The sequence below is a fragment of the Neodothiora populina genome (assembly GCF_041146345.1).
Source record: "Neodothiora populina strain CPC 39397 chromosome Unknown canker_contig_14, whole genome shotgun sequence".
Classification (NCBI taxonomy): domain Eukaryota; kingdom Fungi; phylum Ascomycota; class Dothideomycetes; order Dothideales; family Dothioraceae; genus Neodothiora; species Neodothiora populina.
In genome coordinates this window covers 77,621-94,983 of record NW_027191408.1, presented here as the reverse complement: position 1 = coordinate 94,983, position 17,363 = coordinate 77,621, and the positions used below count along the sequence as shown (strand labels likewise).

Genomic DNA, 17,363 nt, shown 5'->3' with positions numbered 1-17,363 from the left:
CAGAAACTCTTACTCAACACCCGTTACCTACAGTCAATGCTTGTTGCAACTTCACTCCCTGATCGCGTGCTGAACTTCTTGATGCTCTTATACTAGTACTTGCAGTTGATCGGACATATTCGAAAAACATATGCGGTAACGATGGCTGGAGGAGGTAACGAATGGTCGATGTACTCGGTCAACTGAAGCTCGATCGGAAAGACTGTACGTAACGTGAAAGATCTAGAATTAAAACATGAAGCGGGTATACGAGAGAAGAGCAAACTATTGTACACCTTGAGTGTACACGCCTACTATCTTTGGTCCAGGGTATTTGTGTGCACCATAGACCAGCCACCAAACACTGATGAGGACAATGATGCCAACAAGAATGACTGAGTTCCAGTTCATCAAGCTGATGTCGGCTGTGACAGGCATTCCGTATGCTAAATAACATTGTTAGCTCAGGCCATGCAACTCGAACCGATGGAGACTTACGGAAGCAAAACATAGTGTCGAAAAAGATGATCAACACACAAGAAATTGCGTTGATGGCATATCCAAGTTTGCCCATGTGAAATGGGCCTGGTTTGAGGTGTTTGCGTCCGGTCAAGAGGTTTGGGAAGATGGCAAGGAAATAACTTGCGGTTGTCAGGATGATGAAGGAGCCAACGAGGTCGCTGAATGCTGTCGCCGAGCCAAGAGAGATAGCTCCGAACCCAGTGACCATGATTGCGGTAAGGACTGTTGCAGGTACAGGGCAGGAGAGTCTCTCGTCGACCTTGGAAAAGAATGAGTGGAACGGAGTCGCTCGGTCACGAGCCAAAGCCCAGAAGATACGGCCCAAGGTAAGGAAAGTGCCGATAACGCAGACCATGACGGAAAGAAACAAGATGAGCAGGAGGCCGAAGGTGCCGCCCTTGCTGCCAGTGGCCTGAGCATATGCCTCGGCAAGAGGAAAAGAGCCCGAACTGTTCAACACTGCATCAAGATCATTGATGCCATAGAAAACGGCGATAGCGAAGATGAAGGCGGTGATGGTACCGAGCAGGATCTGTGCTCCGACTGCCTTGGGCATGTCGGTCTTGGGGTTTGGTAACTCCTCTGCCATATGCGTGATGGCGTCCGGAGTGCCGATGGTGAAAGCGCCGTTCAACACGCCCGTCAAGAAAGCCACGCCATCTCCCCAACCAGATGTGTTGTTCCAATCCGTCCATACGAAGGCATTGCTTGCATGCTTCTCGGGCATTGCGGCTACGACGATGATGGTGATCAGACCTCCGGCGAGTAACAAAAAGAGCCCGATATGCTGCAGATACGGGATGAAGCGGTTGCCGAAAATACAAATAGCACAACTAAGCCAAGTGACGCACACAAAGGCGACGTAAGTATGCCAGGCCTCGACGACGAAATCATCGTGGAAGACTGCATACATCTGGACCAGGACGTTGGCAGGAATATATGCGATCGAAGCTGCGTCGAAAATCCAGCCAAACCAATTCAACCAACCTGTGAAGAACCCGATGCTCCTTCCCCAGTTAGGGCCAGGTGTGACAGAGGCCCAGTGGTAAACACCGCCTGCGGAAGGCATGGAGGACGTCAACTTCTCTTAGTTAGTGAACCAAGTCCTACTCAAACGCGATATCACTGCAACTAACCTCGGCAATAGACGCGCCAATGAAGCCATAATAGACACAGGCCGTGAGGAATTCATATAGAACGCCAGGAGGACCTCCATTCACTATTCAATCAGTCAGTCAGAGTTAAACGCCCGTGGGAGAACATATCTATTTACCTAGAGAAATGGTCAAGGAACCTCCAAGAGCGACCCATGCATTGTCAATGGTCAAAGCAAGACCACAGATACTGAGCAGGCCATACTGGCGAGTCAATTGATCTCTGTGTCCAGAGGCATTGATGACTTCGCCCTCTTTGGTGACCTCGGAGGTTCGCCTGTCGATGCCGTCTGACCCAGGCGTCACAGCCTTCTCATTATCTATGGTCCTCATTCGTTTCTCGTCATCCGACGAGGTCAATGAAAAGCTCATAGCTTAGCAGCACTCTTCCAGATCTGCGTTACTGATACGATAGAGGAAGGAAGTATTAACAGTATAAGAGGAACTCAAGCCGGTGCTCACGGAGCAACATAGACAAGGGAGATGCGAGTATATGACAAGGCAATAGGCCTTTGCTTTTACCTAAATGCTTCTGTCGGAAGATCAGGCGTGCCAACGGGTTCTTTTAATCAGAACTTTCACTGGACATAGGTCCAGACACAATCTCGTGGCGAAGAGATCGCTTCCCATCTAGTGCCCCTGGTGCACCGCATGCGCGTAGCTAAACACTTCAACATTTAACGAGTGATCCTTATCTCTGACCATCGCGGCTGTATTGTGAAAGCGCTAACTTTCCAAGTGGCTTGAGCTGCCGCGAACTGCGGCCCCGATCATGTAAGGTTTGACCGTTCCATGTCTGTGCGAGACGTGCACGAGCAGAAATCCCCCCCGAGGTTCCGTTTAACGGCAAATGCATCCGCAAGGCATCTAACAAACTCTACTATAGAGCCAAGTATGGTAAATACACTGTACAATATCCACGAATCATATACTGACTCGACTGGCGTTATAGGTGGAGACGTTCGAATGGAAAAGTCTGGTGAGACCCCGGCGGATTCGTACGACGCCGAAAAGAAGCGGGCACTCGACTATGCATGTACGAATCACTATTACAATTGGGTTGGTATTCGCTTGCTAGTATCGCAAGATTACCGAGCTGTACGTGAGCGGCAGAACAAGGTACGCATAGATCGATGCAGCCACAAGACAGCTGCAACACGACAGCCTCTGACGAGCATGACTTGGATGTCTGTTCGGGACAGGAAGGTATCGACATCGAGATAAAGAAATACAGGGACTGGATGAGAGTGATGGTCATTACAATTCAAGCCCGCCAGTCGCATGTCGTGAAGTGTATTAGCGATGGGCCTTAGTCAAATCCAATGATCGCCGCCGATAAGCCCACTTGGGTTTCTGACAAGCCAGGTACCTGACTATGCTGGCCTTAGCGTGTCTCCCCACCCCGGGCTCAACATCACTTCGAGTCGTGGGAATCATCGCACATGTGGCACCTGAAGGTACAACACATTGTCAGTGGTGTTTGCACACCTTGCTCATAGTGTGACTAAAAGTTTCGAGCCGTTGTTGCCCTTGAGAAGGTCTTCCGATATGCAAGGGTGAGCGTTTTGTTTTTTCTATTAGTGTTCGCCGTGCGCTGGCAGAATCTGTGTTACGTGTGGACTTTACATGCACATTCACGAGGATCGCAGAGCAGTGCTAGTCTTCGGCTATACTCATATCAGTGCCTGCGAACCTGATCTCAGTCGGGTTGACCTGCAGAAAGCGGACCACTTGCCCGCTAACCTCGACTTCTCGTAAATGTGTTAAGTGTATGATATGTACAGGTCTGCCCTTCTCTTCCTGCTTCAGCTTTCTTGGTAATCGACTTCGCTGCGTACTGCCTTCAACATGGAAAGCCGTCAAGACAATGTCGCGAGTGCTCACTCATGGCTTCCCAAATTCCTTCGAAGGCCGTCAAAGTCGGATATAAACACGAATGATGAACCCAATGAACATACGACTTTACTGCCGAAACCCGACGACGAACCACCAGCAGGCACTGTTGATACAAATTATGATGATGACGATAGCCAGTCCAAGGTGAAGGCGATCGCAGCCGAATTCTGGGTGCTTTTGAAGGGATCTATCCCAGTCATTCTTGCATACGCCTTGCAGAATTCATTACAGACAGTGTCTGTTCTAGTGGTTGGCCGCCTTTCGCCAGAAGCATTGGCTACAGCGGCTTTCTCATATATGTTCGCAATGGCAACGGCATGGCTTATAGGCCTCGGTGGAACGACTGCAATCGACACTCTGGCTAGTGCCAGTTTCACTGGCAGTAAGGACAAGCATGACCTCGGAATCATCTTGCAGCGCAGTTTCCTGGTCCTTGGACTCATGTATATTCCTGTTGCTGTCTTGTGGCTTTGCTCTGAGCCAGTGTTCAAACTGCTTGGGCAAGACGAATATCTCTCTCGCGATTCAAGCAAGTTTCTGAGTGTCCTTATTCCTGGTGGACTTGGTTACATATATTTCGAATGCATGAAGAAGTACCTCCAGGCACAAGGTAAATGCGCCATCAGCGGTTTGTCATTTGATAGTAACTAATTATCGAGTGCAGAAATTATGCGACCCGGAACTTACGTCCTTCTTATTACTTCTCCTCTCAACGCTGGTCTGAACTATCTCTTCGTGTACACCTTTGAGATGGGCCTCCTAGGTGCTCCTTTGGCGACAGGTATATGTTACTGGATATCCTTCTTCATGCTTCTGGCTTATGCAAGATTTGTTTCGGGATGGGAATGCTGGGGAGGTTGGTCAAAAAGGTGTGTACAGAATATTGGCATGTTTGCCCGACTCGCTCTTCTGGGTGTCATTCATGTTGGTACGGAGTGGTGGGCATTCGAAATCGTGGCACTTGCTGCCGGAAGACTCGGCACTATCCCTCTCGCTGCCCAAAGTGTCATTATGACCACCGATCAGGTCATGAACACCATCCCTTTCGGAGTCGGTGTTGCTACCTCTTCTAGAGTTGGTAACCTCCTCGGGTCCCGAAACGCAAAGGGTGCCGCACGCGCTGCGAACGTTGCCGCATGGCTTTCCATGATCCTAGGCGCAGTGGTTCTGGCTGTCCTCATGGGTGTCAAAAACTTTTATGCAAAGATCTTCAACGACGACGTGGACGTCATCAGGCTCACCGCAGAGGTCATGCCTTACGTGGCCCTCTTTCAGATTGCAGATGGTCTCAATGGATCATGTGGTGGATCTTTACGAGGCATGGGTCGTCAACATGTTGGTGCAATCGTCAACATTGTCAGCTATTACTGCGGAGCGCTGCCCCTGGGCATCCATCTGGCTTTTCACGGATGGGGTCTGGCTGGCCTTTGGGTCGGCCAGTGTATCGCTTTATACATTGTTGGAATCGGTGAATGGGTCATCGTTGCCTGGAGTGATTGGGACAAGCAGGTGCAGAGAGCTTTTGAGCGTATGGATGAAGGGGAGCAGGTCGAAAGCGGACTTACTGGAGATGCCAACGATGTGGATGGCTTCCAGGATGAGGAGCGAAGATAGATAGATCTGCCTTATGTGTGCAATGAAAATTGTTCCAATATGATGTCGGTGTTGCGAGGCCCAATTTTTGACAGCAAATGTCTTTACAACTCACTACTTCCACGTGATAGCGCTACAAATCCCGCGAAGGGTGCTACATATCTGTGATGCTCGTATATAGCTACATTGGTGATCCTCGACCTTTGACACCATTATACCAGCATACTGATTTTGATAGAAACCAAAGCACAAGCATTCACAAGACCATCCCGATGCCCCGAACTAGTTATAGCAAATCGTGATTACTCACTCCACAGTCATGCGATGTCAATGCTATCCCTGCGCATCATCTCATGCACTGTGCTTTGAGATGCGTAGATGGAAGATGTCATAGGTATGTGTAGCTCTTAGTCAATACCGACCAGGGTCGCCCGCCCATTGTAGATCAGCATGATATGTCACCTCCGTGTCTAGCCCGGACGAAGAGGAAAAGAAACACGCGCTCCGACCTTTCTTAACCCGATCCCAAAATTGATAAAACCGTTTGTCGAATGCTGTAATGTTCGCATTCAGCCTTATCGCAGGACAGAGATTGGGTAGTCAGAAGGTCGGTAGCCATCTATCAGTACCTTCCTCGAATCGGGGACAAACTCCGTCTCACCGCATCACTCTGCATAGCTATTCGTGTGTTATGAAAAACAGTGCTAGTGCAGAAGTGTAAGCCCTCGACCAATGACGATAAATGGTATAAAGAGCAAGGACAACACTCCGACGCGATTATGTGGTACAACTCTGGGCCGAAGATCTAAATGCTTCTCGATGCCTTATCAATGCTGCGATTCTGGTATCTTAGCGAAGCTGCGGAGGCGAGATGCAGTAATTGGGGCAGTAACTCCTCGGTACCTGATCTGTACGAACAACTTGGAAACCCAGCCGCTCCGATCGTCGAACGGTTGTGTGGGTGGGGACACAGATATCGTTCACGACGCCGTACCTTATCACCATGTGTCAGCGCGGGGCCGCAGATAGCGGGTCGACTTGCATATTCATTCTGTACTTCTCTTCCATATGCTGGGTTTGGACCTTCGACATGACAGGGATGCGCCAGGAACAATAGACGTCATTGTGGTAAACAGTGATCGTTCCCAGCTCCCAAGTATAGCTTAGCTCACAATCAGAGCATTACAAGCTATGGTTAGGTAAACACCTCGAGCTGGGTCGATGGGCCCATACGCTGCCAATGGCACAAGTAGATATTGCTGTCGATTTCCCCTCTTCTTGAGTTCCTGTTCGATGCAAGGTTCTTCTTATTCTCTGCTGTGTTCCTCGCTGTAATCATACAAAATGCTCAAACTCACTGCTGTCGTTGCGGCACTTGCGGCTACCGTTGCTGCTCATGGTGACCACGAACATGAACAGGAACCCATTGCCGGTCCTCTGAAGAGCTTGTGGTACAACTCTCTTCCCGGAGACGGTGGAAAGCAGGTATGGAAAACCAGGCCCGACGTTCATTATTCGAAAGACTAATGTATGGAATCAGGCCGACTCTGTTTTCTCTGGCATCTCTACTTTCGGTCGCATTGACTACCACCCTTGCCTTGCCAGCGACCACGAGAAGTACGATATTGCATTCATTGGTGAGCGATTGATCTATAAATTGAATGCTTGTTCACGTCATTAATCTATCCCACAGGTGCTCCCTTTGACACCGGCACTTCTTACCGTCCTGGTGCTCGTTTCGGTCCTAGCGGTATCAGACAAGGTTCTCGCCGTCTCAATCTATAGTATGTTCAAGATCAGATCGGGCTAATCGCCATGCACATGATATTAAGGCTCACGCAAAGTGCGCTTCAGCGGCGGATACAACGTCCCTCTCGCAGCCAACCCTTTCGACAGTTGGGCCAAGGTCATTGACTGCGGTGACATTCCCGTTACCTCGTAAGTAGCATTCGAAATATCCCGAGAAGTCACAGCTCGGCAAGTACATGCTTGATCAAGTGTACTGATTACCATATTCCAAACAGATATGACAATGAGTGGGCGATTCAGCAGATCGAGGAGGGTCACAACAGCATTCTCATGCGTGAGCCCGCCACCAATGCACACATGAAGGGTATCTCAAAGGCTGGCAAGACTCTTCCCCGTGTCATCACCATGGGCGGTGACCACACCATCACCCTGCCTCTTCTCCGCAGCATGAACAAGGCATACGGACCCATTACTGTTGTCCACTTTGACTCTCACTTGTAAGTGCTAAACCAAACTCATCTTCTATAGCAGAAGCATTAGGACGTTTTCCCACGTCAGAAGAGGAACAATATGCTAATCCATCCCTCTTTTCTCCAGGGACACCTGGAAGCCCAAGGTCTTCGGTGGAGCTCCCTCCAAGGTCGCCTCCATCAACCACGGCACCTACTTCTACCACGCCGCCATGGAGGGTCTGATGCGCAACGACACCAACATCCACGCCGGCATCCGCACCACCCTCTCCGGCCTGTCCGACTACGACAACGACGGCTACGTCGGCTTCCAGATCGTCGAGGCCCGCGAGATCGACACCATCGGAACCGAGGGCATCATCAAGAAGATCCACGACCGCGTCGGCCACGAGAACCCCGTCTACCTCTCCATCGACATCGACACTCTCGACCCTGCCTTCGCCCCCGCCACTGGCACTCCCGAGACCGGAGGCTGGAGCACTCGTGAGCTCCGAACCATCATCAGAGGTCTCGAGGGCATCAACTTTGTCGCCGCAGATATCGTCGAGGTCGCGCCTGCCTACGACACCAACGCCGAACTCACCACCATGGCTGCTGCCGATGCTCTCTACGAGGTCATGACCCTCATGGTCAAGAACGGTCCTCTGAGCGTCAGCGACGGCAAGAAGACCGAGCTATAGATGCTATGATGCCATGTCATCTGAGTCATTGGTCTGCTTTTTTTTTGGTCTGATTGTTTCCCCCTCTGATGTATCTCATCACTCAATGTACATACATAGCAAACGGAAAAGGAACACAAGATGCGATCTTGGAAAAAGGACAAAAAAAGAGCTTGTTACTTGTTTGGACTGATGAGCTTTTTTTTAACGATATACATATATATCTTGGAAACGAAGTTTGGAAAAATATGAATAAATACAGTTTACCTCTACTACACCAATATCATGATTCCAATTGCCTTTGGTTGTATGTTACTTTACCTAGATATGCTCTGCTCTGCTCTGATATCAGCAATCGCTTTGCTTCTGTCTCCATTCCGCATGGTCGCGCTCTTTTAGCAGCGCAGTCCATCGGTGACCTGCCGCTGAACAAGACTCGGTTGTACATTTCTTCAGGAAGGAAGCAAAGGAATATGAATATAAGATCCTCTCATGAAATAGTACTCGGTTGTTCAATTGAAATAGTCGTATCTACCCTTCTTCTCACCTTTATATAAACTATGGATAATGGGTCAAATATGAAATTCGATAGTCAGACTTCTTCTGCTTTTAGAGTCCAACAGACTGAGTTATAACTATAAACTTCAGCCATAGGAACAAGATAACAATACAAAAGAGAACTCGTAGTGTAGTATATATATCTTTTTTTTTTCCTTTAGTCATTGGTAGACTAGAATAACAATACTCATGGCAGATGTGGCTGTACAAAAGGACCAAGGAGTGCCCAAGGGATATCACCCTCCCAAACAAACTTTGCCCCCGACCCCCAACGATAACAACACCGAGCACGCCAAAGTGCAAGCTTTTATACTCCTCGGAAAGGTGTCTCTGCTCGCCAGCTCCCGAGGAATCAAGTCTTCTGATGTTCAGTCCAGACGCGACACTGTCTCTGAATGTCAACAATTGTGTATAGAAATGAAGTCATGACTGGCAGCATCGTTGCCAGGAGCTCAATCAATTATCATGCCTGGCGTCGCCATTGGTGGTGCCATTTGTCGCACGAGGGCTGCTTCTTTGGCTTGCCGAGTTGACAGCCGGTCTCTTCTCTTCATCGCCACTGTCATCGTAATCCTCATCCATATCCATCTTGCGAGCAGCGGGCTCGTACTGTGGTGGTGGAGGGGGCGGATGTTGCGCGGATGCGGGGACTGGTGTCGGTACACTTGCTGGGGGCGGAGGTGGCGGCGGCTGAGGCTGTTGCGACGGATGCATGACTGGTGTGGACTGGTCCCGTCGCTCATCGTTGACCGGAGGAAGTCTGGGCGAGGGATGGGTGCTTGACTGCATCGGAGGGAGAGCAGGTGGGTGATGCGCAGCTTCCGAAGGATGGTAGTTCTCGTTCGCGCGACGTTGCTCTTCAGTTCGGCGGGCTTCTGAAGGGCTACGGAGAGGCGAAGCTGGCGCTCTATCCGGAGGTGAAGCTCGGCGACTACTTGGGTCTTCCAATCTCGAGCGGTTCTCGTCACTGGCCACCTTCTTCTGCGATCCCATGTTCGAACCCTCGTCTTCCCATTCCCGATGTCTCTTGGTGGGCACGGGAGTGGGTCTTTCTTCTCGCTCTCGCTCCCGCTCTCTCTCTCTTGCAGCAGCCTCGGCGGCTTGGAGTGCGGCGTTCGGAGGTGGCGCGCCACCGGCGATGCTGGGAGTGCCCACACTAGGGTGGTGCTCGTACTGCTGGCGGTGGTATGCCCCATTTGGGGAAGCATTGGTCATATCCACGATGGGGCGGATTTCGGGAGGACTGTTCATGCGAGAGCCATACGGCGGCATCCCACCCTGAACTGGCGGTGGAGCTCCCATCGTCATTGAAGGCGGTGGGGGAACGCTAGACGAGTGCGGTCCAAAGTTGGGGTTAGCAACTCGGGTTGGTGGGAGTTGATGTTGCTGCTGTGCCTGTTGTTGTTGCTGCTGCTGCTGTGCCTGTTGCTGCTGCTGTTGCTGAAGTTGCTGTTGTTGCTGCTGTGCTTGATGCTGCTGCTGCTGCGCTTGCTGTTGTGCCTGCTGCTGCTGCTGCTGCTGCTGTTGTTGTTGTTGTTGCTGCTGCGCTTGCTGTTGCTGAGCTTGATGCTGCTGCTGTTGCTGCTGCTGACTCGGCTGAGAAGTGTGCTGAAGCGGCGTCTGAGGTAGACCTTGAGAGGGTGGGTACATGCCTGGAGCATTGTACGACACCTTTGGCGAAGGCGAGAGACCCCTATGAGATGGAGGAGGTGGGCGCTGAGGCTGATCCTGGTAGCGGGGCTCCTGCTTAGGAGGAGTCGCCTGACGCGGAGGGCCCGGAGGGAGCCTGTTGTCTCTTTGCTCATAAGGATTAAGAGTTTGAGGAGGCAGGGATGAATTCTGAATGCCTGCCAATCGGTGCTCGCTGCGGCCCCAGTCACCGCCGGGAGTGAGAGCAGGAACAGGCGGCGCACCTGGAGCAGGATTCGTGGCTGGCGCTCCCCATTGAGGGCCAGGAGGTCCAGCGCCAATAGCACCAGCAGGCTGATAGGTCTGAGGATTGACATCTTGAGGGTGAGGAACACCAGCTTGGGTCGGCATACCCGCAGGGGCAGGCTGGCCCTTGAGCAATGCCAGACGTGCTTTGATGTGAACATTAGTTGGGTCGAGCTCCGCAGCTCTGGTGTAGGCGTCCAAAGCATCATTGGTCTGGTTGTTGCAAGATTCGTACTAGATGTTGCTGTCAGTATAATAGAACAGATGGGATGTTCACGTTTCCCGGATCGTGACTCACTAGGGTACCCAGGTCGTACCAGACCTCGGAAATGTTGGGGTTGAGACGGATGGCGCGGGAATAGGCATCCAGGGCATCGCGGTATTGGTTGATCTGGTAGTACAGGACACCAATCGAGCACCAGAATGTCGGATTACGCCCATCACGGTACACGGCTTGCTGATATGCTTCGTACGCCTTTGGGTACTTTTGTTGAGACATGTAGCATCGACCCAGAAGGTACCAGCTTTGTGCATCGGTTTGGTCTGACGTATGGATTAGCATCGATTGTTCAATCACATGGCATCTGCAGGTCTCACCAGAATTGACCGATTTCTCAAGGTACTCGATAGCCTGCTCCTGGCTGCTAAAACTCGTGCTTTGCTGATGATGCAGCCAGCCTAGTTGTTGCAAGACCTTGGCGTGTGCAGGATCGCGGTCAAGAACACGCATGTAAGCACTCTTGGCAGCATCATACTGAAAGATAACACGTCAGTATTAGACACATGGTAATCCGAATTGTGATCGCCTGGTGATATTACTTACGTCTTTTTGTTGTTCGTGGACATGACCGATCTGGAACCAGATGTCTTCTTCACTGAGCGGACGAGGTGGATCCGTAACAATGTACTTGAAGCACTACACAAAAGTCAGTTTCTGACCGTCTTGGTAAGGCAATGGGCGACTTGCCTCCAAACTCTGCGAAAACTTTTGCTGCTGTTTGTATATTATTCCGAGTCGGAAGTATATTTCATTGGCCTTCTCAAAGCGCGGATCCATTCGCATGACTTGCGAAAAGGCTTCTTCGGCATGCTCAAGGGATCCGTACCGGTCGTAGAGGATGCCGATGCCGTACCATAGTTTGGGTTCCTGATCATGCAGCCATTGTCAGTAATTGTGGCCGATGTGGTATGGTAGACTGATGCGAACCTTGGGATCAGGGAGATGGTAGAGAGCTTGCTGGTAGGCCGAGTATGCTTGTTGAAGATCATCCATCATTAGATAGCAGTGGCCTGGTCAATGTCAACAAATTGAGAACACACGTAATGCTTCATAGATAGCGACCGACCGAGACTGCTCCAGACCTCTCCATTAGTGTGCTCGATGCGAAGAATCTGCCTCAGATACTCGACCGCGGCAGGGAATTGATCCTTCGAACGAAGGATGCAGGAGATGGCCAACATTGCCTGAACAGACATGTTGTTGAAGCTCAGCGCGCGCTCATATGCCTGAGTGGCGCTGTCGAGCTCGCCCATCAACTCTGAGAGGTTACCTGAGGCCTTGTTAGCATTAAGTCGCGTGTATATTGGAGACGCGCGAAGTTTCGCGACGGTGACCTACCAAGTGACAACCACATCTGCTCATTGGCAGACTTTAAAAACTGCGACGGATTCATCTGAGCCGGACCAGGAGGCGGTCCACCAGGAGGAGGCTGCGCCATTTGCACGTGTCCATTTGGCTGTTGACGGCCAGCCTGGACGACGTGGTGTTGGTGAAGCGCAGCATTCGGTGATGCTTGGCTAGCCATTGTACCTAATGATCACCAAAGTATCCAGCGGCAAGCTGTTTCTCGTAAGTACAGGCGCGTCACTCGTTTTCTATATAGGCACAAGTTGGTATGGCGCGAATGCGGATGGCTTACCTCGCGACACAGCACGCGCAGCCTCGTGGAAAGCGAAGGCTTAGATGTGCGGCGATGACGGTTTGTGACAACAGTCAGAACAAGACACTAGAGCCAAAAAGAAGATCTAGCCTTAGGGGTGGAGTGGATATAGGCTACAAATGGGACAAATTAGACAGCCGTGATGGCAGGGTATGGAGATAGCTGTATTGACAAGAGAGCAGCGACGCGATCAAACCTGACAGCTAGCAGGGAAGGAAGGAGAAGGAAGAAACATCAGGAGGGACGTAGAGGCCTCTCAACCCTCCGTGGGTTAGGGTCAGTTCTTCGACCTCTCCGATGAGAAGATGCGAGAGAGGGGATTGTGGAGCGAGCTAATTCAGCGCTAGGCTAAAACGTGTGTCTGTCGATCTATATGCCCTGGTTCCGTCACGATTCAAAACGCTTAAGCACACCCGCTTCCCGCTTCGAAGAGCCGCCCCACGTCCACAAGATACAAGTACCTTATCCTGGTCCGACAGAACAACTGTATCACCTAATCCGTCGTATTTCCTACATTACCCACGGCCGTCATATACAACAGCACACACGCAAGCACCAGCCCCATAGTGTCATAGTCACAGGTAGCACAATACATCACAGCAATTTTTTCTACTAAATTAAACACAATGATCGGAGATAATATATTATTGCGATCCATTTTGGCAGTCACTGTTGACAGATCACTCGCCTCAGAATGGGTTTTGTGTTTCACATAATCTCATCTGCCATGAAAAGCATTCGGCGCCCATGATTCACTTGCAGTCCTTGCTTTCCAGCAGCGCAGCCCCAAATGACCTTGAAATAAGACGTTGGCAACGCATGAGCACCCACTGGAGCGGTTTCCACGGTTCATCTGCGGCCACACACCACAACGGTCATGTTGCTCCTTCGGCTTCCGCTGGGAGACCCATATGACATGGAAGTCTAAGACGCGGGGATCATGCTGAAATCTTGGGCGGCTGCGTCACGCAAACCTTGAGCACTTTACCTACCTAGGTACCTTACCCGAGCTCCCCAAAGCAACGAGGTACGGAGCGAGGTACGGGAAGGGTTGTTGAGGCTTCCTTGGCGCTCACGCCTCCGACTTTTAAGTTGCAGATCGGAGGAATAAGAAATAACACGCACTCACTTGTGCATGTTTTGCGAGGTTGTGAACACGCTACGCTATTTGCTGGATTCAGCGGAGAGTCGTATCTGCATCCGTTGACGGCGCAAGCCAAGCGTCACCGACCAGAAAGCCAAGCAAAGAGCCAAAATGTGAACCTGCATTTATCATTCGGTTTGCTCAGCTGCATCAATTACCCTCAACGGCTCAAATCGAACATATAAGGTGGGTGGAAGTACTTGTACAAGTACTGTAGCTACCTTAATGCAGCAGGATTTCAGAAACGGGCATCGCGTCGCGTTACAATGTAAAAGTCCACGATGCAGAGGCCCGTGTGATGCATGCAAGTACCTTAAAGTACCTTGTTGTGCGCATGCGAGGCTGAGGCATGCTACTTTACCTCACCTACCTCACCCACCTACCTTGCTGCAACCCCGTTCAGCACTTGTACCTGCCCTTCTCGATTATCTACCACCTTGCCTTGCGTGGTGACTACCGACCGAGGCTGACTGCATATGCGACTACTGTGCGACCGAACCTGCCTACATAGCACATTATCATCCCCACCCAGTGCATCGGTACAGCGAAAATGGTATGGAGCCCCCATTTGATATGCTTACCTTGGCCGTGGGGCGTGTGGACTTCGTTATCGAGTGAAAAGCAACCTGAAGGGCCTCGTTTCCGCACACTGCCGGTCCGAATCAGCCTATCCTTCGCAGTACCGGGGGGGCTGGCACAGCGGTTTTCTAAGACCTAAATTTCCAAGTTGTCAGACGAAAATCGAATCGGGAACTTCCCGGCCTTCTAGCGGCGCCACCGCACACAAGTCCGCTTTTGGCAGCCTCAAGGATCGCATGCCACGTGCGCAGTGGCTCCGAAAGCCTTTTGCTGCTTAAGATTTGAGGCTAATGGAGGGGCCCTGGCATGACCTGCGCCGTCTCCACACCAGCCACCGCTCCCTCACTGCTTTTCCTCTTGCACAGCGGTGTTGCCTTGACTCCTTCGTGTATACATATTCAGTGCAACCCTGAGAAGAATATCTTGCAGACATATACCCATAAACCTTGTCGTATCTTGCTTTGATGGTAGAGTTCGAATCTTTGGATGGGTCCTACGCGAGATACCTTATATGGCTTCGTGGGGAGCGACATGGCTACAACGCGAGACTCGTTCCGCTGCGAGCTCCCAGTACATCTTGGCCCAGGCGGTCAAGGGGTCACGAACCGTACATCCACATTTCACCACAGGCAGACAGACGCCCCACCGCTGCAACGCAATGCATTGACGCGCAGGAGAACAAATCCCAGAGCCACGAAAGCTTAGCCCCTAGCGATCCCGCTGATTGTACCATGATTTACATGCATCTGTACTGCAATGTACACGACTCAAGCACGGCTGTTGTGCGGGCCACCGCAGGTGCAGCAGTAGCAGCAGCAGCGCGCCGCACCGTCTTCCCACCCCCCAAGTCCCCTGCCAGGCGGCCGGCGCTTTGTGACGCTGATGCACATGCGTACGGCCTTGGGGCCCTACACTAGGTCTAACCGCCTACTTTATTTTAAATCCGCTTTTGCGTGAAGATCCACACCTCGGATATGAGACAACGCTCCACAAATATCTCGTCGGGAGCAACGTAAAAAGAAGCGCGCCATTGGTCTCATCTCCGGTGCCTTTGGATCAATTTGACGCCCGGACTATTTCGAGCAAAATGGCAAAACTCGGAGTATTCGCACACGACAGATTGCGACAGATACGTCTGTTTCGAGTTTCTCTATCGCTTCGCTTGCCTTTATGCAGGCAACCATTGGACTGTCCGTGTAGAATTGAGGAGAGGATCACGCGAGATCGATCCATCTACTTCTGAGTTATCCTAGCTGCGTTGACGGACGTGCTCGCACGATACAGGTAGTGTACTGTAGCTTGCCGTACAGGCCGGGTGCAGTATGATGTGATTCAGCGAGACGCAGTGTGCAGCTACAGTATGCGGGGGCGGGCTCGGTGGATTAAACGCCAAGCACTTTCGGCGTCAAGTCCAGGGTTTGGCCTCCGTCAATCTTTTGGTCATCAAGTGGAAAGTAAAAATAAAATATCTATCGATTGTTCCAGGAGGACTATTCGATCCCATACAATAAGATCATCAAAAATACGCAACAAAAATAAAAAAATGGAAGCCGACAGAGAACAAGCCGATCTAGGGCCCACAATATCGGCGGATCTGAACGGAGATGCGGTACCAGAGCCCAGAGTACCAAAGAAGCGATTTATTGGTCGTCGGGCTGCCACTGAGCGAGCAGCGGCCAATGGCCACCCAGCTACTGGTGGTATAGAGGATGCGAGCGCAGTGCAAGGTGCAGCCACGCAGTAACAGTGTCGCATATATTCGGACTCTGACGTCCTTACAGTTGCTCCGCCGCGTCGTTCAGGTCGTGCCTTGAACCAGGTTCCCCCCGAAATACTCAACGATGAAGAGATCAATGCCGCAATCGCCATCCTACCATCGAACTACAACTTCGAGATTCATAAGACGATACACAGGGTACGGACATCAGGTGCCAGGATGATTGCGCTCCAGTTCCCCGAGGGTCTTTTGTTGTTCGCCACGACAATATCGGATATTATCACTCGGTTCTGCGAAGGCACGAGTACTCTGATCATGGGCGACGTCACGTACGGCGCTTGCTGCATCGATGATTATACCGCAAGAGCTCTTGGATGTGATATGTTGGTGCATTATGCGCACAGTTGTCTTATACCAGTAAGCGTCACGCAGATACAGACGCTATATGTTTTTGTGGACATTGGCATTGATGTGCCGCATCTACTGGCAACAATCGAGCGCAACTTCAAGGCGGGAAGCAAGATAGCTATGGTCGGCACCATCCAGTTTAATGCGACACTACATGGAACTGCGCCACAACTGCGCGCGGCGGGATACGAAGTCTTGATCCCACAGATCGCACCGCTGAGCAAGGGCGAGATCCTGGGATGTACGAGTCCGAGACTGAAAGACGAAGACAAAGTCGACTTGATCCTGTATCTCGGTGACGGACGTTTCCACCTCGAGAGCGCAATGATCCACAATCCTCAAACACCGGCATACAGATACGACCCTTATTCCCGACGACTGACACACGAAACATATGATCACGACCAGATGCTGGACTTGCGTGGCGATGCGGTCAAGACGGCGCGTAAGGCAAAGAAATGGGGACTGATCCTAGGATCGCTGGGCAGACAAGGCAACCCGCATACCATGACGCTCATCGAAAATCACCTTCGGGAGAAGGGCATACCTTGGGTGAACTTGCTACTGAGCGAGATCTTCCCGGGCAAGTTGGCTATGATGTCAGAGGTCGAATGCTGGGTGCAGGTGGCCTGTCCCAGATTGAGCATCGATTGGGGATACGCCTTCCCCAGACCGCTCTTGACGCCACACGAAGCGCTGGTGGTGCTGGGAGGAAGAGAGAGCTGGGAGAAAGAGCAGGGGGCAGCAAAGGACACATCGGCGCGAAGTGTGTATCCGATGGACTTTTATGCCAAGGAAGGGCTAGGGCGAACGAAAGCAGAGGACGCGATCGTGAAGCACTCTCCGACGAACGTGGTAGAAGCGAGCGCCTAAACGAGGTTTTTTTGGCCAGACTCTTGTAACTGCTCACCAAGATCTACGAACGATTCATGACCAAAGACGCTGTCGTCGCATCTTCATTGTCCCACTACCGTGCTCGTAATTTGAGTGTCTAGAGTGACCGTCATCAGAAGATAGATTATAGTGCTGTAGCTCACGCGTGTGCAGATACAGTGCAAGA

At 51.3% G+C, this 17,363-nt stretch overlaps 5 protein-coding genes across 5 annotated transcripts; 3 read left to right on the top strand and 2 right to left on the bottom strand.

Annotated features, from left to right (window-relative positions):
- Positions 1–264: 264 nt before the first annotated feature.
- AAFC00_002004 (uncharacterized protein) lies at positions 265–2,027 on the bottom strand (the record flags this gene model as incomplete). The annotated part of the gene is made up of 4 exons (XM_069341269.1): positions 265–425; positions 478–1,582; positions 1,638–1,720; positions 1,775–2,027. 4 exons carry the CDS (start codon positions 2,025–2,027, stop codon positions 265–267), a joined length of 1,602 nt encoding a protein of 533 aa, XP_069201340.1.
- A 1,476-nt stretch (positions 2,028–3,503) lies between these two features.
- Positions 3,504–5,165, top strand: AAFC00_002003 (uncharacterized protein; the record flags this gene model as incomplete). Its single annotated transcript, XM_069341268.1, has 2 exons — positions 3,504–4,161; positions 4,216–5,165. 2 exons carry the CDS (start codon positions 3,504–3,506, stop codon positions 5,163–5,165), a joined length of 1,608 nt encoding a protein of 535 aa, XP_069201339.1.
- A 1,323-nt stretch (positions 5,166–6,488) lies between these two features.
- On the top strand, positions 6,489–8,043 carry AAFC00_002002 (uncharacterized protein; the record flags this gene model as incomplete). Its single annotated transcript, XM_069341267.1, has 6 exons — positions 6,489–6,629; positions 6,685–6,781; positions 6,838–6,928; positions 6,999–7,082; positions 7,169–7,390; positions 7,491–8,043. 6 exons carry the CDS (start codon positions 6,489–6,491, stop codon positions 8,041–8,043), a joined length of 1,188 nt encoding a protein of 395 aa, XP_069201338.1.
- Positions 8,044–9,036: 993 nt separating this feature from the next.
- Positions 9,037–12,320, bottom strand: AAFC00_002001 (uncharacterized protein; the record flags this gene model as incomplete). Its single annotated transcript, XM_069341266.1, has 8 exons — positions 9,037–10,749; positions 10,814–11,058; positions 11,113–11,269; positions 11,339–11,431; positions 11,483–11,662; positions 11,723–11,805; positions 11,862–12,065; positions 12,134–12,320. The coding sequence occupies 8 exons, from the start codon at positions 12,318–12,320 to the stop codon at positions 9,037–9,039; spliced, it is 2,862 nt and encodes a 953-aa protein (XP_069201337.1).
- A 3,401-nt stretch (positions 12,321–15,721) lies between these two features.
- AAFC00_002000 (uncharacterized protein) lies at positions 15,722–17,176 on the top strand (the record flags this gene model as incomplete). Its single annotated transcript, XM_069341265.1, has 2 exons — positions 15,722–15,905; positions 15,960–17,176. The coding sequence occupies 2 exons, from the start codon at positions 15,722–15,724 to the stop codon at positions 17,174–17,176; spliced, it is 1,401 nt and encodes a 466-aa protein (XP_069201336.1).
- Positions 17,177–17,363: the final 187 nt, after the last annotated feature.